Source organism: Coffea eugenioides, chromosome 9 (genome assembly GCF_003713205.1).
Source record: "Coffea eugenioides isolate CCC68of chromosome 9, Ceug_1.0, whole genome shotgun sequence".
Taxonomy (NCBI): domain Eukaryota; kingdom Viridiplantae; phylum Streptophyta; class Magnoliopsida; order Gentianales; family Rubiaceae; genus Coffea; species Coffea eugenioides.
In genome coordinates, this window is record NC_040043.1 from 11749786 (window position 1) to 11773157 (window position 23372).

Genomic DNA, 23372 nt, shown 5'->3' on the forward strand with positions numbered 1-23372 from the left:
ATGAAGATTTAAGTCGATCAATCCTTAGTTATGATGATTAACAAGGCAAAATGATGATTTGGACTAATATTTTTAGTGAGAATTTTGCTAGAATAGATGCTCAAATATCCAAAAAAAGAAAGAATGAAAAATAAGAAGGAATAAAAATTGTCGCTTAGCATCAGATGCAGTTTCATACACACAATTACTTGATTGGACATCCGAAACACCACAATGGAGATATCCCCTATCATTGGACACAACGTTGGAAGCATAATGAAGGGTCAGCTGTCCGAACATTGAAGCAAATAACATCGGATAAAATGTTGAATGCTAACTCATTCTATCAGCCGTTCAAAAATTAAATGCAAAACTTGGAAAGCTACTAATCTCTTTCGGATGCATTTGTCGAACAGTAAATATTTGGATCGCCATCCGATTGGGTTTCTTATGTATAGTTCAGATGCAAAGCATTTGGTTCAGGCATTCGAGAATCGCAATGGTTAGTTTTTAACAACGAGTGTTTTTTATCGTTGGGAGCTTCTTGGATCAGATTTTCATCTTCTATAAATACCCCAAGGCTTGAAATATTAGAGAAACTTTTGCCTATAAAACTACAAGTTTTGTGAGACAGATTTTGAGGAAAATTACTCCTTGTATGTGTACTTATATTTTTTGTGAGGTTGAAAAGTGAAAAGAGTTACTTCATTGGTTGGGTGAGCATTCAATTATAACTTAGAAAGGGTTGGCTAGTGAGAGTTGTAAACCCGTTGGCTTAATTAGGTTAGAAAGGTATGACTAAAGGGTAAATCCTTCTTTGAACAAGTTGGTTTGCTTCACTAAGATTCGAAGAAACTCTTAGAGGATTGAATTCCAAGCTTGAAGAAGTTTAGAAGTGGCCGTATGCACCAAGAAGGGTGAGCGAACCACTATAAATTGGTTTGTCTATCTTTTACTAATATAGACAAATTCTTAGTGGAAAGTGTATGAGCAAACTCTTGGATAAATTTGGTATGAGCAAAGCGTGATCCCTTCTTTGTACAAGTTGCTTTGCTTCACTGAGATTGGAAGAAATTCTTAGTGGATTGAATTCCAAACTTGAAGAAGTTTGGGAGCGGATGTAGGCATCAAGGAGGGTGATTGAACCATTATAAATTGGTTTATCTATCTTTTACTTTATTTGCTTTTCCTTTTATTTAATATCTTGTATGAGGCTCAAGTGTATGTTCACTTAGATTAATTTGGATAGTAAAGTTGGATGAAAATTTGCTATTTTTACTTGATTTCTATTCAATCTAATTCACCCTCCCCCTCTTAGGTTACTCTTGGACCTTACATGTGATTAATTAGTAATAGCAGTAAATTGAGGTAGAGCATGGTAGTGGACTATTAGTAATTGTAATAGTAGCAGAAGCAACTATGGTACTATCAGTAGTAGTAGTAATAGTAGTGAATTTAGTTGTTAGACTCGAGAAATACAAAAATGAAGTTACCAATCATGGGCACTTACAGCCGTTTAGGTTGTTGGGCACTACCAATGACTTAAATTCTTGGTGAGATGGGAGGTCAAATGTTCAAATTTTGCCTTCCATCACTTTGCCACTATGTGACTTCTCCAAATACATACAGGTGTATTGTGTACTCATCTGGTTCAATGGTGGTTCAGTTCCCATTGATTTTCCATTTGGTCCAATTGGGCCTCCCTCTAGAATATGTTAGAGTAAGAGTAAGAGTAGAGTAAATGGTAACAATTAAAAAAAAAATTCATGAGCACCTGCACGTTGTGTGGGACCGAGGGAGTTATCTGAAGGCAGGGCAGAAGGCAAAGAAAGGGTCCCCGCCCCAAAGCCTCATGTTGCCATGCCTACTTATTAGATGAATAAAAAGGAAAAAGGAAGAAACAATTGAAAAACTCAAAAAAAAACCGAATGGATTTTTCTGGTGCTTCATTGTTTGCTACCGGTAGAAATATTTTCATAGTTCAAGTACAATACAATGCTAAAATACATTCAATTTCTGACTTTTGCAACAATTTCGAGTTTCTTTTCAACGTAACTATGATTTTAGTGATTATATGTTGTATACTTAGTTAATGTTGTATCAATAATAGACCATACCATCCTATTAAGTTTTAGCTTATTAAAAATTAAATGTCATGGGGCTTCATGCCCTATGCCTCGTGTGATGCCCCCACTTCTCCCTAAGGCGAACCAAATGGTATCCGCGGGACGCCTGCCCAACTCTCGCCAGGACTCGAAACAAATCTAATTCAAACCTAGTCTAATACTAACAATGAAAGTCGGAATAAAGGTACGAAATCATTTTCATACATAATTATCCAGTCTTACATCACAATTTCAAATTTACAAACACTTTCCCCAAAAAATATACAACATCCAAAAGTGTCTAGTCAATTACAATCAAAACACTAATACAAAGGTGCCTCAAGTCGGGTTCCTGTTAAGGAAAACAAACTAATGGAATGAGCCAATACTCAGTGAGGCCAAGAAACACACATGCAAACACATGACCCAAGTAGCAACAACAATTACATTGTAGATAAAGCTATCAAGTTCGAGTAATTCATACTTCGAATAGGAAAAATAAACAGAAACAATTCAAGGATACTGTAGCTCTCAGGAGCTAAATTCCACGTAGTCGAGTCAAAGTTTTGATCACAGCTCATGTTGACACTCCGTCAACCACATAAGTATCAAATCCGTAGATACACCACTTTTCTTCAAATCCCGTCACCGTTACACCCCCTTACCGGGCCCGCTCATCAAAGTTTTGATAATACTCGAGTATATCATGGCAATACTGCACGAGTAATGCCGAGCAAGATCTCTCCAATAGATCATACTCTACGAATATCTCATGGTTTGCTAAACTTATCGACCAAGCCCATGCTGGCTCGAATCGCAAAGTTAACCAACGAGTTTGGACGTCCTCCGAATACGAATATGAATACGAATACAAATATAAGTCAATGAGCAACGCTCAAATCGACGATTCCAAATAGGAATTACAAATACGAATCGCATATACGAATCACAAATACGAATCGCATATACGAATTACATCCACATTACTATGTACAAGTCAAATATGAATTCACATAGCAAAATACGAATATAATTTCGTTCGAAAGAGAACGAGTGTGGTAAAGTACACACTCGTCTCAAAATTTCAAATTCACATAACGGATAAGAAACAGTTAACCACTTAACAACAAATTCATGTACTTGACACTCACCAATCAAAATAAGAAAGTGAGTGCGTAAACAAGCCTTCAGGCGTTCCCCTCGAGATCCTCGTGAAGGTCTCCTTGAGCACCTGAGCAAACAATAGTTATCTATTACACACTATCACTTGAAAATCCTTTCTTATCAAGAGAGGGATTGTACACTTGTACAATCTAGAAAATACCATGGAATGGGGCTTTACTTGCTCAAAATTCAAGGTTCTAAAGTAGTATTTATTAACACAAGGAAAAAAAAAACTGATTTCCTTCATGAAGACAAGTTCAAAATGGTCAATTAGTATTGAAGGATAGGGAAGAGTTTCAAAAACTCAATTCCCGTCAAGTTTGAAAATTTTCGATTTGAGGTTCAATCTTTGAAAAATCGTATCTCACTCTTCGTGTGTCCAAAATTGGAAAACTTGGTACCTTAGAAACTATTTCCAAAGCGCTAAAAGTTTCTAGAAGACATTTTTCCAAGATTCCAAATGGATAACATTCAAAATTCGGCTCAAAGTTGCTGTTTTGGACCATTGAGACAGTTTCTGGGTTGGTTTTTAGCCAACTTTGAAAATTTGGCAAAATTCACACAATGCGAACTAGCCTTTGAAATTTGGAATTCAATTAGAGTTACAAACAAAGTTCAAAACAAAACAAGTGGGACAAGAATTGAAATTTTGAGCACCAAGATATGGTGGCTCAAAGTTACTGAAAAAGTGAGACCGTTAGACCAAATTCCAGATTTAATTCACGAACGTTGGGACTTTGATTGAACATCAAAACGGACTCGGAATGGCACCAAGTTTGGTAGTATTATCCTACCATATAAGGGCTATTCCTCTACCAAATTTCATAGAAAAATTCATTCGGAAAGTTGGTTAACAAAACCTTCAAAGTTTCTAAATCTCCAAGGCAAAGCTGCCTTGCACCTCTAGTTTTCTTTTTCTCAAACCTTTGGCCAATAAAATGCCTAAAACATGTCTCATTTATGATAACCAGGTCTAATAAGGATCAAGATACATTTGGTAGGTGATTTACACCAAGAATTTCGAATAGAAAGTCTCAAATCAAGATTGGTTACAAATCTATCCAACATGAAGGTTTTCTCCCACAAAGTCAGTTTCAAAATCTAGTCATATATCACTCAATTCAACTCGGAATTGAGTATGGTTGGTAGCGTTAAAAACTAGATTCATTATGCTAAAATTTCTTAGAAGAAATCATTTTCAAAATCTGTCCACAACCAGCTCATATGTGAGCATCAATTCGCTGCTCAAAACAGAGCTCCCAGTGTAGACGTGAAACAGGACAGTCATGTTCAAACGATTGGTATGGACGACTCAGGTGGAACCAAAACGTGCATTTTATACCGTTAGAAATATGGGAATGTCTAGTTTCCAGTGCAGCAAACATCACTCGATTTTAACATCGGGGCAAAAATTTATAGCCAAAACAAGAACATTGCCAGAGCAGTTACGGGAAAAATTTCCAGTTTTACTGATTTCCGAAAACACAACATTTGGCCAACCAAATCACGTTATTTTTTTATGAAACTTTGTACACAACTTATACTACATATATACATCATAAAAAAGTCATTAGAACCACGAAAAATCACCCTATGGGTCACGGACAACACAGGGGCAAAAATGGAAAAATTTCCCTCTTCACATCCTTTGAGTTGCCACCAACAACACAACATTATTCCACTAAATTAAGCACTAAACCAACATTAATAACACTATAATTCATCAAATCAGTCCATCCAACCATAGTGGAATTCATAGAGCCCACACAACATTTTCCAACATAAATAAACTACCCACATGCATGCATGAGCTTATAAATGCTATATTACTTCCATAAGACAAGATTTGAGTAGTGGATCATCACTTACTTTCTTAGATGAACCAAGCAGAAATTTTCGTTCCTAAGATGCTCAAGAAAACCGTGGAAAGCAGCCCTCGTCCCTAGCTTGATGTGGTCTCCAAGTGATTAGTTAAGTGTGGTTAAATTTTGGTGTGATTTGGTGGAAGATTTGATGAAGAAATGAGGAAGAAATTGGAAGAGCTTTTTGGTTCTTTTTCTTTCTTGATGGCCGGCTGTTTGGAGCAAGAGAGAGAGAGTGTTTGATGCAAATGAAGCTTCCAAGAGAAGCTAAAATGTGTGGCCCAAAATTAAGCAAAAGTCAACTCTCTCCTCGCGCGTACACGCGCGCGTTTTGTGCTCGATTTCTCTCTAGTTTGTTTCACTAGTGCACTAAACCTCTAATGCACTTTCATTCATACTATTATTATTCACTCTTAATGGTCTAAAAATAATTGTTTTAAGTCCCTCAATTTAATCGCGCGCGTAAAAACGCGTACTTCTGATTTTTGTGCGATAAAGCGAAATCTCCAAGAAATTCTTATAACGATTATATCACTAACTAATAATTGAACACTTAAACATAAAAATACCTATTTCAGGATTAATGTACTCTCGGATCAAACATAGTCTCGAAAAATGTGTACTCCTTATTTCTCGCTACACGAGCTCTAGAAAAATTAATTTTACTAACGAGGCGTGTTAAAAATATAATTGAGACATTATTCCTTGTAAATAAGTTTAAAGTAGTTGAAATAAATTATTCGGAGAAAATGAGTAAATAAATATTTAATAGAGCCATTAAAATAATACAAAAGTAAGAAAATAAAAATCTGGGTCCTTACACCTCAAGCTTTAATCTCTCCTAGAATAATATAAATTGCCTTGCCTAACTTTTCACCTTTTAAAACACTAGTTGGAATCTAAATTTATCCATTTAACACCCATTAACATATGAGTCTAAATCTTCAATTTGTTTTAAGACCGACTATATCGAATTCCTTCTTTAAACAAAAAGAAGATAAAGCAAACTATCACGCTATTATAGAACACAACTTATTTGATTGACCCGATTGTCATGACTGGGGTCTAAGTGTTGGCCAAAATAATTTTTTGGACCGAAATTCACTGGCCTAGAATGGTTAGTCCAAATTACTCAATAGCCATTCGACCCAAGTACTTATACCCATTGCATTTCCTTTTCACTTCCAATGTGGGATACTACATTCTCCCCACCTTTAGGACTTTCTGTCGTACGGGTTCTAGAGGTGGCCTCCGTCCGACGTGAAACTTAGTCCTGTAGATTCTAGAGGAGGTTCCCATCGATCGTGACACTTGTTCAGACTGTTCAGTTGGTCATGCTCGGACTCTAAAGGTGGCCCCGTCTAACGGGGTACTTAATCTCGTAAGTTCTAGAGGTGGTTTCCACACAACACTTAGTTCTTTGCACTTCCTTGCGTAGTTGGAACCATAACCTGCCGGCCTAGGCTCACCAGCGTAGAAGCCACGCGAGATTCGCCCTAATACCAACTATCATGACCCGATTGGCCCAGGCTCACCCGCGCAGAAGCTACACGAGATTCGCTCTGATACCGTCAAGACCCGGATCCAAGGGCTGGCCCAAGTAATTTTTGGACCGAAATCCAATGGTTCAAAATGATTAACCCAAATTACTCAATAGCCATTAGGTTCAAGTACTTATAACCCAATCCATTTCTTTCCCATTCCAATTGGGAAAGAAATGGATTGGGTTATAAGTACTTGAACCTAATGGCTATTGAGTAATTTGGGTTAATCATTTTGAACCATTGGATTTCGGTCCAAAAATTAATTGGACTAACCCTGGGACCCGGATCGTGACACCAGCGATCTACCAATTGTAGGAGTAGGATCTTTGGCAACTAATAAACACTGGCCCTATTTGATAACCTTATTCAACATTTAAATTTAATGAGTTCAAATCTTAACATATTTAGAGGTGTTTAATAACAAAAAATAAAAAATCTGAATTAAGAATTAATTAAGTAATATTGAATTTTTTAGGCAAAATTTGTTTCAAAAAATAAGTGATAATCTATGCACCTATCACTTAATGTGATATACACTCAAATGTACCAAATTTAGTACTTAACAATTTAATAATTTAATAGATCCAAATCTCAGTTTTATCAAACACACCCTTAAATAATACAATCTGAGTGTATCATCTTCTCTCTCATTTTGAGGACGATGTACTATCAAGAAGCAATGAAAAACTTGTAGAAGGATCTTCCATTTCTTCTATTATGATTTATGACTGGCCATGTTCGAATACTTTCCCTTAGACCTGGAAACTCATACCTTAGGGCGGGTAAGAAGATTAGGGATACATGGCTTTTACTTTTATATTTATTCCTTAAAGAAACTTATTCAATGGTTACCGCTAATCACTACCAGTTCCAAATCTTTAGGGTTGTATTTTCCAATAAACGTTGGTTACATTTCTTTATATTATTTGTACTAGCAACCAATTTATGGATGAATGCTCTTTGAGTATTAATTCAAACCCATTAATTAATGAGCGGATCAACATAATTCAGTTGGTATTGACAACTATAGGTTAAATGTATACTGACAAATTTTTGTACGAAGGCAAAAAAAATCGCCAAGTGATCCTCAAACTTTCAGGGTTGCACATTTTTAGTCTTTAAACTATTTAATATAATTTTCTCCCTCGAACTTTTTAATGTGTATATGTACAGTAGTTTTGTCCATTTGAGCCCATAAAGATAACAAAAGCACATCAAAACTATGTCTTTTCAAGGTAGGTTTTTGCTAGAAAATATATCTGAATTTCACAAAAAATTGTAATTACACGGTTTTAAAGGATCAAGGGGCAAAAAAACATACAATTGGAAGACAAAGGTATAAATTTTGAAAAGCTTATGCATCATTTAGGTTTTCCGTACCCTACAATTGTATTTGTGCTAACATAAATGAAACTATTGCCATGTGCATAATGTACCATACTAGTGGACACAGTTTAACAACGATGTGTACTAAAACTGCTAGTTGGCTAAAACCTTCTTCACCAGACAAAATTTTCTCACTTTACAAAGCCATATTAAAACATAAAGCGTACACTATTCCAAAACCCCTAAAAAATTTGTGCTATCACAATATAGTGTATGTCTCAAGGCAAGGACTTGGAAATAATTTCTTAAAGAAATTTGATTTTGCACTTATTTTTTCCATTGGTACAAACGTTGCGATGTTGCACATGTATATTTTAAGACATGACGATTTTACTATTCTTTGTTAAATCTAAAAATTAGTTTTGAACGACTCTGCAAATTAGTTTTGAACTTAGGGTTATGATACAGGATTTGAACCCAAAAATGAAGTTGTTTATGTCAATAAAGCTGCCACAAAAGCCTTTTAGGGCTCTAATTAGGGTACCCCGCCATAGTAATTTTTTTTGTTTAGTAGTTTCTATGTTAGTTATCGTTTTCTTTTTGGTAGTTTTCATATTTTATTCTTTAGTTGTTTTTAGAAGGTTCTTGTCTACGAAGCATTTTCCATCTTTTAAGCAGGGTTCGGACATTGTGTCTAGGGAAGCATGGGGCATACGCTTAGCAGGAATATTATGTTTAATATGAAAAGCTCAATATATGGCATGTTTATGATTGTTACTCAGGATTAGAGCATTAATCAGCTAGATAGCATCGAATACTTGGTGTTCAGCCCCTCTTTGTATGTTATACAAAAAGGGTTTGAATTGGGCTCAAATATTAAACGAACCATAAGTATTACTTGAATTTGATTCATTTATTTGTATACATATGTGAGTTCGAATGCAAATTGGACTTGTTAAACTAAGTGAGTCGAAGTCGAGCTCAAACTTAAACTAAAATTTGAGTTTAAAGATGAGTTGATTATATTTTTAATAAATAATATATTATTTAAAATAAGTTTAATTGTATTTCTTGGTTTAAAAAAAATAAATAATATTAATTTATGTATAATTACTTTTTTAGTAAAATATAATATATATTTAATAATATTAAATGTAGTTATATGTGTATTTATTTATTTTTATAATTATATATGTGTTCACGAACAAGTTCGTGCGCGATTCAATTATCAAACGAGTTTAACATTGTGTTCGAATTTGATTTATTTATTACATGATCGAGCTTATTTTCAAATTCGAATAAGCCAAACATGTACATATTTACAAACAGCTTGATTCGTTAAAAGCTCTGCTCAGGATTATCATATCAATATCACATTTAGCTTTTTGATTATTTAAGAACCAAGGTTAATGTTTCTTGCTTTTTGTGTTTCTAATTTTATTTGTTTATTTATTGATTTATTTTTGCGTCTAACGTGTTCACCTATCATCCCTTCTTTGAAATGGTTAATGTATGACTGATATAGTATCTACTTTATGAAAATATGTTTTGTGCACTGATAAAAGTAATAATGACCATAGGGAGCTTTAAATAGACATGGTGTTGTCGGTTCGAAGTAATTAATTTTAGATACAATGATTACCATTACCACTAAACCGATTTTAGTTTACAACTTCTTGTGAATACAATAACAAAAACCCACATTTGCATTAAAACAGGTATAAACAAAAGCAACTTTTGGCACATAATTCTAAACAATGTAAAGAAGTTCTATTATATGCTCTTATTGTGCTAGTGTATACAATTGTTTAGTAACAATTTTTTCATATACACCGCTACAGTAGAATTTATGAAAATCAGGCCTAAAGACACCTAATCCTCACGGAAACTGCAGTTCTGGTCTTCCTTCCCAAAAACATGCTAGATAAAAACATAAACTTGGAAAGGCAAGAAAAGGTGTCAACCTCTATATCAATTGGAGCTGTCATGTATCGGAAAATCTACAATTCGAACTCAGCATGTCTCAGAAAATCTGCAAATATCGCAGATTGAATTGAATAACCAGCAACCTAACAAAAGTAGATTCCTTCCCTGTTGTAATCTCATCTATCTAACCGCACACCCCTCAGCAATGACTCGAACAATACACTCAGAAACAGAAATAGCCAATCCCAAAATAACCGAATCAATAAATAACTGTTTTATTCCTTCTTCTTTTGGCGAGGCGGATAAGAGTGCGAAGAAACAGGGCAAGCAATGTTCAGAACAGTGCTAAGTTGGGTCGTGCTCAAAAACACTTCATGCCGATGCATACAACCATTGAAAGTCTCATTAAAACATGCAAGTTTCAAGACTTGCTGCATAGTCGGGTATACTTTAAAGATGTAAAAACTGGACGCAGAGAATGTAAAACATATGGAAACAGCTGTTCAATATAGAATTAAATTCTTACTACAACTGCATATGAAAAGGCCTACAGCAGATAAGATGCAAGAACAAAAGTTTAGCTGTGAATATTTTACAGCAACTGTTTCCTTTTTAAAATTACAAGTTGCAGGAATCGCAACTAGCTGCTGAAACATGTTCATAGAGCAGTATGATGAATGTTCTTTCAGTCAGGTCACATTTTTTAAGTATTTTTTGAGAGTACTCCAGCAGCAAATAGAAGATTCCTCCGTGAGAACTGCTTTAGATGAATGAACACACAAGGTAACTATGTTACTTGTTTATTCTAGTTAAATTGCAGAAACTAACTATGACATCAGTGAAAACAAGAAAGTAAAGCTCACTTTACCTGCAAAGAATAAACTGGGGTAGACTTTGTTGGTAGAGTCTTCAGTGACCGGAGTCTATTTATACTTCCAGTTTTACTGATGATAATCAAAACAAATAACAAGTGATTCTCTTGATAATCGGAAAGCAGATGGATGGCCATGCACAGAGTAAGACTTACTTGTCCTCTGTCTTTAACAGTTTTGTGCTTGCAGTTACATCCCACAATTTCACAGTGCAATCAGCAGAACCAGATGCAAGAAGCGAACCTTCACAACTGAGACATGAATAACAAGTAATAACAGATTAATTGCTTGAATACTTCATTATTCTCTTTATTTTAAAGTAAGAAGCGCCGCGGGATTTTATTTGGATATGCAAATTGTGTCCCACCTAAAAGCAAGTGTCCATACACAAGATGTATGACCAACCAAGGGGCTAATGCAACGACCACTGGCAAGTTCCCACATCATAACTGTACCATCCTCATCACCAGATGCCATGTATCGTCCATCTGGGGACATAGCCAATGATAAGATCATACTCCGGTGACCAATAAATATTCTTACACACTCCCCACTTTGAACATCCCACAAGCGAACAGTTTTATCACTAGATCCAGTTGCGATATAGTTGCAGTTAGCATGCCATTGCAGACACTACACAAAGAAAAGTTGCACAAGAAAATATTTGAAGTCAGATATTTACACAGGGAAAAATAGCTATGAGAATATTCGACATTGAAAAGACAACCCTTTTGAAAAGAATTGTAGCTACATGACAGTGCAAGTCATAGGAAAGCAAACAACATGTTTAAGAGTAGGGAAAGACGCAAAAGGTGGCAACAAGTATACATCAATGTCATACTTGCCTGTATGAACACCTGGTCATACTTGCATGTTTCAACAGCTGACACAAAATTATTTTAGCAACACACAAGACTCATTGATATCTTGAAGTACTGCTCAAGAGCCATATGTACCTCACTTTCACCTCAAACATGAAAGTATTATGATCGCCAGTTTGATTGTATAGTCTGTACATTCTAAAAAAAGGACCACATTACATCTTTAAACTGTGTGTGTACATAAAACAATCAATTTCCAACTTTCCAAGCTAAATGTGTATCAGCATTTGTGGATCAAAACCACAATGTCAAACCAGAAACTAGCTCCAAACGTTTGCCCATAGTCTAAACTTCACAGAATCCAAACCGAGGACAATAATGTGATCGCACAGCCAAACAAACAGTACTAAGGGTTTGGACATCAAGAAAACACTTCAAAAGTGTGAAAAGCTCATATAAAGGTAAGTGCTTAAGGTTTATAAAAAGTTACATGAGGGGAGAAAAGATATGCAGGGAGCTGCACAAAAGAAATTAGTGTCCACCCAAAACTGTAGCACTCTGCACAGCAATACCCACGAGAACTACAATGTTTTCAGGCTTTGATTAATATTTCTTGATTCCTGGAAAGAGTTGGCATTCAGAAACTATATGTGCAGGATTGTTGTGTGATAACATCTTCAAAATAAAAGCAAAAACAGTAGAGAGAAAAAGAATACAAAGCAGTACAGCTGCATGGTCCTGAACCACAGTTTGGTACTTCTATGCACCAAAGAAACATCAAAATCTTACATGTAAGGCCTAAAACCACAATGGAGTAAAAATGTCAACTCTTCTTTTATCCGTCTCCAAATAAGATGCACCTATATCACATGGAAATCTGTAATATACTCCTGTCTAATACATGACAAACTTGAAAAGGAAGTAGCACCCATATTCCTATCTGTCTGTTTAAATGACTAACATGATGGACAAAACATGTTTCCCAGTCTAAACTAAACAATAAATTATATTTGACTCTCTTAGTATTCATGCTCTGTGAAACAAAAAGCATTATTTTCATGCTCTGTCAAACAAAAAACACTCCTTTGGGGAGGGAGTACTTTATTTTGCACAGAACTAAAAGAGAATAAGGACGAGTACACAGCTAATGGATTCTTAAGAAACAATACTCTCAATATAAAAGTGCATGCACAAAATAAGAACAGCACAAGGACAAGGATACACTAAAAAGACAGATATGAGCCATTAAAATTAAAAAATAAAATTAAAAAAATCCTGCATAAGCTGCACAAAATGTGGCTCATGAGAAATATTTAAAAAGAATAAGCAGTTCAGAGGGCAAAACCAATATTATGCCTTGTAGATGCCAAATGATCCTACAGAACCAATGTATATGAAAAGTAATATTTATATAGCTTTTCTTTTATATAACACAGAAATTGAACCAACATAAAAGACGCAATTCCAATCTAGTTCAAATTAAAAAAAAAATCTCAGTATGTATATGGGACTGAATACTGTCATAAGGACATTCAGACTATCTATTCCTTTTATCAAAAGCAGGCATGAGTAGTCCAAATATTGAGGAAATATCCCTCTCATCAGTCCTAAAAAATTATTGAAGGCAATAGTTGAGAAGTGATAAAGTCAAGCGTCTGTCCATCACTCTGAGGAGCTTTCAGTCTCTACCTTACCAGAAACCTTCAAAAAGTAATGCAAACTATAATGCACCGTGCTATACTTACATCTACATCAGATAAGTGACCAGCCATGATTCTCAAAGGCTGCATTCTGTCCATAGACCAGATTCTTGCTGTTCTATCATGTGAAGAGCTGGCAAAATAATGTCCCACTGGACTGAACTGCTTTGACATGAAAATTGAACACACATCATAAAGTAGATCAAAGTTAACAGCTTATACACATGCAATAGTTTGACTGAAAGAATGATCACAATCATGAACAGTAAGAAGCTAATGCAATCATGGAAACCATTAGAACTGTCAACTATGCTTAATTCCACAAAATACAACTGTGGATCCAATAAGCAATTATAGCTAAAAGAATATTCCTCAAGAAAATAACAAAGCTGTTAAAATAGCTTGTTAATTTCCAAACCATGAAAGTTCTGTAGAAGAAAATCAATGCAAAAGTGCATGGGACAACACTAAAGACAAAATGAAGTGTGCTACAAAAGGTAATGCCCATCAGATGCTCCTCTAACAAAACTTGAAATGCAGTGCAATAAACGAATCAGGCACCAAATGAAAATCACGATACAAAAATTTCTTTCCAAAAAGCTGTTTTACAGGTTGCCTAGTCTCTTTTCATGTTCATATGTTATTAAAATGATTAACAGCAGATACAGGTATGTCATATCCCAGTTTTGACCTTTAACAAGCACAAGTATGTTTGTACAAAATAAATAAAAAGGTTTACCTGAACATCCCATACGGGGTAGTTATGACCTTTGTAACATACAAGATTTGTATTCAAATTTGTACTCCATAAACGAACTGCAAAATGATAGTGTTATAATAGTGAATGCCAGTCTGAGAAGCACTTGCAGGAATTGAAATGAGATATTGAAGAAACAGAAATAACAAAGAGAATTCATAACCAGGGTATGTAAAACCAATAACCAGTTGCCGGCAAATTAGCACATACTTGTTGAATCTGATGAAGAAGACAAAATATAATCTCCAAATGGACTAAAAGTAGCAGAATATACAGGTCCAGAATGGCCTTGAAATAATGTATATGATTTTCTCCCACTGTTTGCACCAAGTAAAGAGTCACTCGGATATGAATCCTCTACTATCTGCGAAGTAGCTGAAGAAGACAATTCAAACTAACTGTTACTTCATATCCTAGTAAGGGACACATTGTTCTTAAATACATAATCTCAGATAGAAAAACAAATCAATGCGTGCAGTACTTAAGGGAGTTTTAAGACATCTGAGTTTATCAAAGCAGGCATGTTGAGTAGTTAAACTCTACAGGCTGCTACGCATGTACTCTATTAAATGCCAAAATAAGGACGATCAATTTATCTTCCATGTTTATATTTCCTCAAAAATGCTTCAAGGTGATACATGAGATTGTTCTGAAGAATGGCAGCCACCTAATCCTAACCAAGTAAACCTTACAACCGTAGATAATAGAATATGCAGAACCTCAATAGAGTGTAAATTCTCTCAAGAAACGGAATAAAGTGTGGTTTCTTCAAGTACAACAATTGGACATTAAGGTCAACTACAGGAGAGGATTGATGAACCTTGTAAAAATCAATCAATCTTCAACATCCTATAAAAATTTTTCTAATGTTATTTCTACTTTAACACTTATCATGCACTAAGAAACATTCATCCCCTCCCAGAGTTGACTGCATTTTTTATTTCAATAAAGTAAAACAGAAAAAAGGTACTGTCAGTAGAGTTTTCGAAACGTCGACGCTTTTCATTCCAAGGGCTTCTCTAGCACCAACAGAATTCAAAAAACAAGCTTCTTGACATTTTCATTATTTGACCAGCCACTTTAACAACGACTATCCTAATTTAACCCTGAAACTACAGAGACCTGTCCCAACGATTATTACAAATCAGTGTTTAAAATGAGGACTACAAAAGGGCATCATTATAATGGTCAAACTCTTCCAAGAGAAAAGTTAGAGTGAGCATTTGAAAATCCAGCTTCTATCCAGGGGCTTTTTGTATTGTTCCACTAGTTTAAAGCAACATCTCTACCTTTGTAATTAGAAATGGTTGTGTGGTTTCCAGTCTTCAAACATCCAAGAAGAACGCAGACTTCCAAGTGTCCAAGTCATTAGATAGAATGGTTGTTTTCTAAGCTTCTTACATTGACAAGTAGCCTGATCAGTCTACCTTGGCTTTGATATACACAATCTAGCCTCAATTTTAACAAAAGTCTTGAATAAATCAAAGAGTGTCATGTGGGATTGCATGTTCAAGATTAGCAAAAAAAAAAAAGAGAGAGAGAGAGAGAGAGATTGCATGTTCAAGGAAAAGTTAGATGATCCGAAACGCAAAACGGTCAATAAAATTACCATAACCAGTTTGTTGCCCAAGCTTGGCCATGTCCCAAACCTGGAAACATGATTTCTAGATTAGTACGAATAAAAACAGCAGAAAACACAAAGTTCGCGAAAGACATTCAATAGCAAAAAGAATTCATAAACCTTAAGCGATGCGTCTGAGAAGCCACCAGCAACGAGTGATCCATCTTGGGATATTGACGCACAATTTAACCTAGAAGACCAGCATCGAGGTTGGCAAGTAATACCAATAGATGACAAAGCAGAACTTCGAAATCTAGCAATCCAAAATAAAGCTTTACAAAATTTGAATCACATACCCATTATGTGTGTTAATAAATGTGTAAAAGCTGATAGAAGGAAGAGCTGCACTACTCAGTTGTACCCGATTCCGGAGATCTTCAAGAATAGAATGCTCTACCTCAGCCGGTCTAAGAAAGAAATACAATTAGAGTGCTTCAGACAAGAAAATATGTAAACAAACTAGAAAGTTCCACAAAAAATAATATATAAGCTGCAATTGAACAGAAATAGAAATTATAAATGCAACAAATGGGTGAAACAAATTATAGAAAAGAAACTTGTCAATTCTTTTACTTAATTGAATATATAAGTTTGTGTAGAAGAAAGACCCTTCATAGATGTGGTGGAACATGGTCCTCAGAAACAGGTCCATTCTACAATTAGATGGTACTAAAGTAATACATCTTCACTTTAGATGGTCACCAGGTCAATAAATGATACCACCCACTTATTTTGCACAAGGATAAGACTGCACAAGTAAGCCACACAAAGAACCCACTGTGGTGAAAACCAAATGCACTGAGTTGGCCCTAGCCCTTTACATAACTAAATGAATGTCTGAGACAAACTAAATGGTTATCTGATTGCTAACCACTTTCTTTAGTTTGGTAAACATGGATCAACAAGTTGCTCCCAAGGATAAGACTGCACAATTAGATGGTACTAAAGTAATACATCTTCACTTTAGATGGTCACCAGGTCAATAAATGATACCACCCACTTATTTTGCACAAGGATAAGACTGCACAAGTAAGCCACACAAAGAACCCACTGTGGTGAAAACCAAATGCACTGAGTTGGCCCTGGCCCTTTACATAACTAAATGAATGAGACAAACTAAATGGTTATCTGATTGCTAACCACTTTCTTTAGTTTGGTAAACATGGATCAACAAGTTGCTCCCATGACAGATTTTATAGTACAACACACGCACCCCTACAGTTTTGACCTGTCCACAGGCCTATACAACTAGTTAGGAGAATACAAAACCATTTGCTGGGGTCATTTTGCTCACAACCACAGAATTGTCTAATACATAGCAGAGAGCTGTGTACACATAGCATGTCAAAGAGGGCAAAGAAAACATTTATCCAACTATTCTCCTATTAGCTAGATGATTGTACAAAAACCACTTCTCTTTACCACTGTTTTACAGCCAAAAAGAAAAGCTCCTTTATGTCCATTACTGCTATTATGCTAAATCTGTGTTCTACACCAGAAGTACCATAAGAGGATTTAAAAAGTTTAGACATAGTAAACAAAATGCATAAGGAATGTCAGCAAAGTACATCGATGGCAAGGTTAGCTCTGGTTTGACACGTGGTGCCACAGATACTGTGCTAGTCTCCACACGAGAAGCTTTGCCTGTTGCAGTAGCAACCTTATCCTTTTTTGACTTCTTGAGCGAAGCACCTTGCTTTCCTCCCTCATATGGTCTTTTCTAACAAGGCAAAGAGTAGCAGTATAAAACATAAGGTTCAAAAAATGACAAGCCAGAACTTCCATTAGGAAGGATACAAATACAACATTTCAAATAATGGTAGAATGTCAATATAAGAGATGATACTAAAAAACAACCACATATCACCTTGTTCTCTTCCACCTCTCCTTCCCTTGCTTCTCCATCCACCTTTGCTGAATCTGGAACCAGAGCTCCTGCCTTCTCCAACCTTTCTTCCAAACTATCTTCAAGCAACTGTTGCAATTTACAATGTGATGCTTCTCTTTGCAAGAGAAATATGATACTAATCACTTAAACATAAGCACTTTCAATTTCCAAGCAACATTAGTCTAATCCACCCACAACCTTGTAAATAATGAATTAGATTAGTCACAGCAGCACCAAAAAAAAAAATTACAACTTGTATCCTTCCCAAGCAGCAGGTAACAGCACAAAACTAGATCTCCACCCAAAGGACATTTCATACTGTTTTCTGTCGCACCAATAAGCCAATCCCTATCCTGTACTTGCACGATTGACTATGCACTACCAGTTTTTCCTTTCGAACTTTCTTTTTTGACCTAGTGGCGGAAACATAAACATTTATAGGTTACAAGTACTTGAGCAAACCCCCTCTCCTTAGAAATGTCATAAACAATCAAAACAAACCAGGACAAATCACATTTCATATTCAAATACTCACTTAATCCAAGTATAATTAGCTGTTGGCAATATGCTATATAGATTCATAAATGTTTAGGTGAACCTAATTCCAGTCATCTGCTTCTTTACTTACCCCCCAATGTATTTCTTTCTGATTTATCAGATTCACGGCATCCTGGCCACTGCCCATGAGTGTAACAACTTCAGCATCATCAGAAATTGAAGTTGGTTGTCCAGGAGAGACTGACAATAAAATACAGTGAAATTAAACATCAACAATAAAATACAGTGGAATTAAACATCAACAAATATAATTATAAAGAGCAATCATCACCCTATAATTGAGCATTTATAGTTAATTTACAAGTGAGATCTGTGCAAATGTACCTTGAAAGTTGATGTGCTCATTTATTAGTCCAAGCATTACAACAGACTGTGTCTTGTGAAGGTATTGCAGCAGTAGATCATAAGAGTACTGCCAGGGGGGGAAAAAAAAGAAAGTGAGTGTATAGTGTTTAAACTGAAACCACAGTATAAAACTTGGTAACAGAGGCCTTGTTCCCCAAGGAAAGAAAAATGCAACTGAAGGACCATAAATAGACCAAGAAACTAAGGCTCGGATAAGAAGATAAGTATAAACTAGGTTGTCTGAATTCATGACTAGCACTAATGTAAAACTGTACTGTAATCAAAGCATTCTACGAGACAAATATAATCTAGTTAGTGTGCAGCACTAAATACCCAAAGCTACATGCATAATTTGTCTCATGTTCCCAATTTAATCAAAGCATCAGTTCTTTCCCCTTTCTTTCCTCTTCAGTTTGCTATTTATAATTTTAGCAGAATGAAAGCCTTCTCCCAACATACATATGTTACTTAATTCATATGAAAAGGTACCACTTCAGATGGCATAACTGTTAAAAGAGGTAAACTCTAAATGAAGACAGCTGTCTATTAAGGACAACAAGCATGGTACACAATAGTTGCACAGAGCGTTAACACTTTCTTCATTTAGAGTTGACTTAGCATGCAATTTAGATGGATTTCTTGACATTAATAGATGCAAGATGTGTCTTTCACGTCCCTAAATCATAGGATATAGATACATTGAGCTTCTTACGCTGATAGTCTCGTATTGTTAATAAAGTACTAATGCACTTCCTTATATTGATACTCCAGCTTTTTAAAATCAAATTACATTTGCAGAGACAATACAATAATCTTAGATACAATAAAATCAAATTATAAGCGGAATTCAAAAGAATCTCAGCATTATACACACAGAAAGCAAAAGAACAGGAAGTATGCTGAGAAGGAAATTATACAGATATCCAAAAGGTGCCGACCAAATGGGGCTGTTAATGAGGTGCAGTGGGAATGGGATTGGGTTGGGGGTTCAAATTTCTCACTTGCCTGATGGGGAACACGCCATTCGTGCCCATAATATGTACTAGATAACATGACTTGTTAATAAAATGCATCACATACAGCAAAACATGTTAAAGGTTTTCTACAGTTATTCCTCCACCCCAAATTGATTGCCTTCTATTCAGTCTATTCATGTCAAACTACTTTTGTACTACAAAATATCTTGTTCACAAAGAACATAGCCCCACTTTTTTCCCAACTATCTCCTTAATTCTTAACTAACAAATATGGAACCTACACAATTCCCTCTTCACCTTAATTTAACACATACAATTAGCTCTCTTTTATACTTGTATGAAATTAATCATGAACAACACCAAGACTGATAGGCATCCTAACCTAAGTCGGCATCTTGTAAACCACCCATCATCACGCTGATTGGTGCAACTTCTGTTACCTTTTGTTAATGGCATTTTCAAGCTTACTTCAGATTACCATATAGCATTTCAAAACTCACTTTTGCATTATCTTGACATCCAAACTTTTTCGCTGTGATATTTCTTAATATCGGTTTTACATAAGGAAAATAGTTCATTTCATCATTGGACTTCCTTTCTGTAATCAATTTAGTCTTCAAACTTTTGTTTTAGCCAATTTATCCATAATTTTTATTATTTGGCCAATTTAGTACTTTAACAAAAGTCCAGCCAAATATACATATCTCCAACATTGCACATCAAAACCTTATTTTCCAAGACTCTAGTTAAGGACTAAAATATTCAAGTGGCAAAAAAGTAAGGATCACTTGGCAAGGAATTCAAAAGGGCCAGAGGTATATTTAGTTGGCCTTGTGGTTATTACAGGCACATCTTTTCTCCAAATTCACCCCCATTGCCATCCCTAAAGGTACATGCCTCATCATGCACATTCTGCTAGTTCAAGGAAGTTCAAGATCATAGCCAAAGAAACATTTTTGCACCCATGAGAGACAATAATATATTATTTTATACACAGAAGCTGGAGAAATCACCTGACAAATTTTAATGTTGAATTTGCTTTGTCTTAGAGAATGGGCAAATTCCATTTCCTATCACAATAATAGAAAATAATTGAGGACAAATTGCAATCAAATTTAAAACATGCCAAGATCACAAGCAATGTACAGGTAGAATGGTAATTAACCTCCAGGTGAGAGGGCGACAGAACACCTTCCAGTTTTTGGAGATCACGTCCATGCATCATCTCATGGTCTTCACGAAAGCTATTAAACAAAGTTCTTGCTGAAATTCAAGCAGCATTATTCATTACAAACTTAAGAATTTAAGCAGTGGCAAAAAAAAATTCAAAAACAAAAATCACCTTCTTGAATGTGACCTTTTGCAATAAGATCCATGAAGCAATGAACAAAAACAGGATACAGAACTCGAAGCAACTCGTGCTGCATAATTGGCAAAAATGATCACTAGAAATATTAGTGTAATAGAATCAAAATGTAATGTAATACTCTGATTCATTTAACAAACCTTGTATAAATCCAATGAACTGTAGGCCCATGATCGAAGCTTGCCATATCCCTCATGGTACTGGGCAGGATTATTTTCCAATCTACATAGCCAAACAATAGGAATATGTTAAGTGATTTTTTATCATTGCCATATAACAAACAAGAAAAAATAAAAAAATAAAAATGTCTTGTTTCAGCTGATTCACCCTCATTTAAGCCAAAAAAATTAACCATATTAAATCAAATAGAGAAAAAAGTGGGATAGAAAAGAATAGTTATAAATGGAAGATATGGAGGTATCAAACCCCGGGAAGGAGAAAAAGAATACCATTTAGCTTTCACATATATTAACAATAATTCAATATGAACATTCGAATAGAAAATAAAGAGTCAAACCTAAAGTGTATTATCAGGCTTATCCTAGCAAAATTAAAACTTAATCCCGACAAGGTTCTCTTCAAAATGAAAAAGATGACTGTTGGGACAAATGCAGACAAAACCCAAAAGCTAATTGCTTCTACAAACAACCAACACAAATCCAATTTGTCATCTTACCTCTGGTCTCTCAGCATTCACTGCATTATCCTGTCAGTTTTCTAATGGAGGCACAATTTTATGTTCTTGTAATTATCAACTACAATCAACTAATAGAAAAAGTAAATGAAGTGCGGAAATTACTCACTCAGAAGAGAATGAGAGGATTTGACAAGCGATTTCAGGGTCAACATGGGAATTGGTGGAGTGCAAGGCGGTTTTGGGATGCTGTCGCTGTTGTTCTTCTTGGAAGGCCAACTCCGTTTGCTTGAAACCCTTCTTTTTCAAGTAGGTCATTACAGCTTTCTCAATTTCTTCTTCGTCCATCTCTTTTACTCTATTCTACCCTCTTTCTTGCTCAAAGATACTGTTTAAAATTCCAATATCCGGAAAATTTCTGCTGCTAGGGTATGGTACGACCACAAATGGTGCTGTACCCAAGTTAGAATTCGTCAAACTTACTTGAACTCAAATCCCACACAGCTTGCAATTCGAATTTACTCCTCCCTCGTCTCAGCTCTCAAATGCAGCTTCTCTTATCATCTAGACACAAATTGTTTCAAATTAAACGGAAATCAATAGGTGCCTACTACATTCCACTGTTACAAGCAAGAACAAACACAATTAGCACATTAACTACAAAATCGACTCCATTATTAAACCATGAAAAGAACCAATTGATGTTAAAATATTAACACTCGATTTAAATCTCGAGCCCTAATCATGTTCAACCAGCTCCTAATTAGTCACCTTATCATTGCCGGAGTCCATCTCAGTAGCCCAATTTGTTCCAAAATTAGTTTCATGGGATTCTAATCTGCTCTCAACGGAAAAAAAAAAATTTTACCTAATTCTTGCCCATTACTTTGCATTCTTCAGCTCCAGACAACTTTGTGCAGCCGGTCCGGGACAGCCAACGACTTAAGCTCGCTGTTAACTTGGGGTGTAGGCCCTCAAAATATTTATAACCAAACAACTCTCAATTTGAAGCCGCAAGGCTTCAAAACTCAAGCAAGAAAGGACAAACGAGTTCCCGAGGCCAGAAGACGAAAACGAGGAAACGTTGGGGGCCTTTATCCATTGTTATTAAACTCGGCCCGGTAAAGAACCGGCAGAGGGATGAGGTCACTGGATCAGCGATTGAACCGGTGATTATTAATTTAATATTTATAAGTATAAAATAATACTTTTAATATACATAAAATATATAATAAAGTACTTTTAGGTACTAATTATTATAATTAAAAAGATATATAATAAATATATAGATATTAATAGAAAATTTAATTTCATTTTTATCATACTTTTAAATAAATAAATAATATAGTCAAACATAAAAACAAAATTTATATCGCTTATTTTAAAAAATATAATATTATTTTTCATTATTTTATTTTTTATTTAAAAACAAAGTAATTTTCTAACTAATCAAATATTGTCAATTTAAAAGTTAAAAAGATTAATTGTATAATAAAAAATAAACAAGTTTATAAAAAAATATTTAGTTATCAAATAAAAACTAAACAAGTGGTAAAGTCTATACATATATACATATTTAAATGAAGGTCTAATGTACAAATCTTATAAAAAACATATAAACATTTTGTTTCAAAAACAAAAACCCACAATCTAAAAAAAAAAAAGGTAAATTGGGTCAATTGAAAAATCGATAGGATTTTCGGTTGAACCATTGGGTCAATTGGGTTTGTCCGATCCAACTAGAGACCCGACCCGATCTAATGCTCGGATTATTGGGCCGATCAGCAATGTTTTAAAAACCGGACCGTTAATTGAACCGGTGAAGTGAAAGGGTCGAGTTTCAATCGGTCGGATCGGTTCAACCTCGGTTCAATGAATTTTTTAAAAAATAATTTATATAAATATATATATGTACAAAATAAGACAT

General features: G+C 35.1%; 1 protein-coding gene across 3 annotated transcripts; it reads right to left on the reverse strand.

Annotated features, from left to right (window-relative positions):
- Positions 1–10287: 10287 nt before the first annotated feature.
- On the reverse strand, positions 10288–22512 carry LOC113783643 (transcription initiation factor TFIID subunit 5). Of its 3 annotated transcripts, none has more exons than XM_027329837.1 (20): positions 22314–22512; positions 21615–22009; positions 20952–21033; positions 20788–20866; positions 20611–20708; positions 20459–20515; positions 18448–18535; positions 18194–18303; positions 17545–17652; positions 17246–17397; positions 15974–16084; positions 15798–15867; positions 15666–15705; positions 14267–14431; positions 14039–14115; positions 13345–13461; positions 11146–11411; positions 10934–11029; positions 10775–10850; positions 10288–10663 (listed from the first exon to the last, which is right to left on the reverse strand). In XM_027329837.1, the coding sequence occupies exons 2-20, from the start codon at positions 21791–21793 to the stop codon at positions 10610–10612; spliced, it is 2025 nt and encodes a 674-aa protein (XP_027185638.1). In that variant the 5' UTR covers positions 21794–22009; positions 22314–22512; the 3' UTR covers positions 10288–10609. The 3 variants fall into 3 exon arrangements, with proteins under 3 accessions (XP_027185638.1, XP_027185637.1, XP_027185639.1); XM_027329836.1 differs by having other exon boundaries at positions 21615–22065; XM_027329838.1 differs by lacking the exon at positions 22314–22512 and adding an exon at positions 22217–22307 and having other exon boundaries at positions 21615–22065.
- Between the last annotated feature and the right edge of the window lie 860 nt (positions 22513–23372).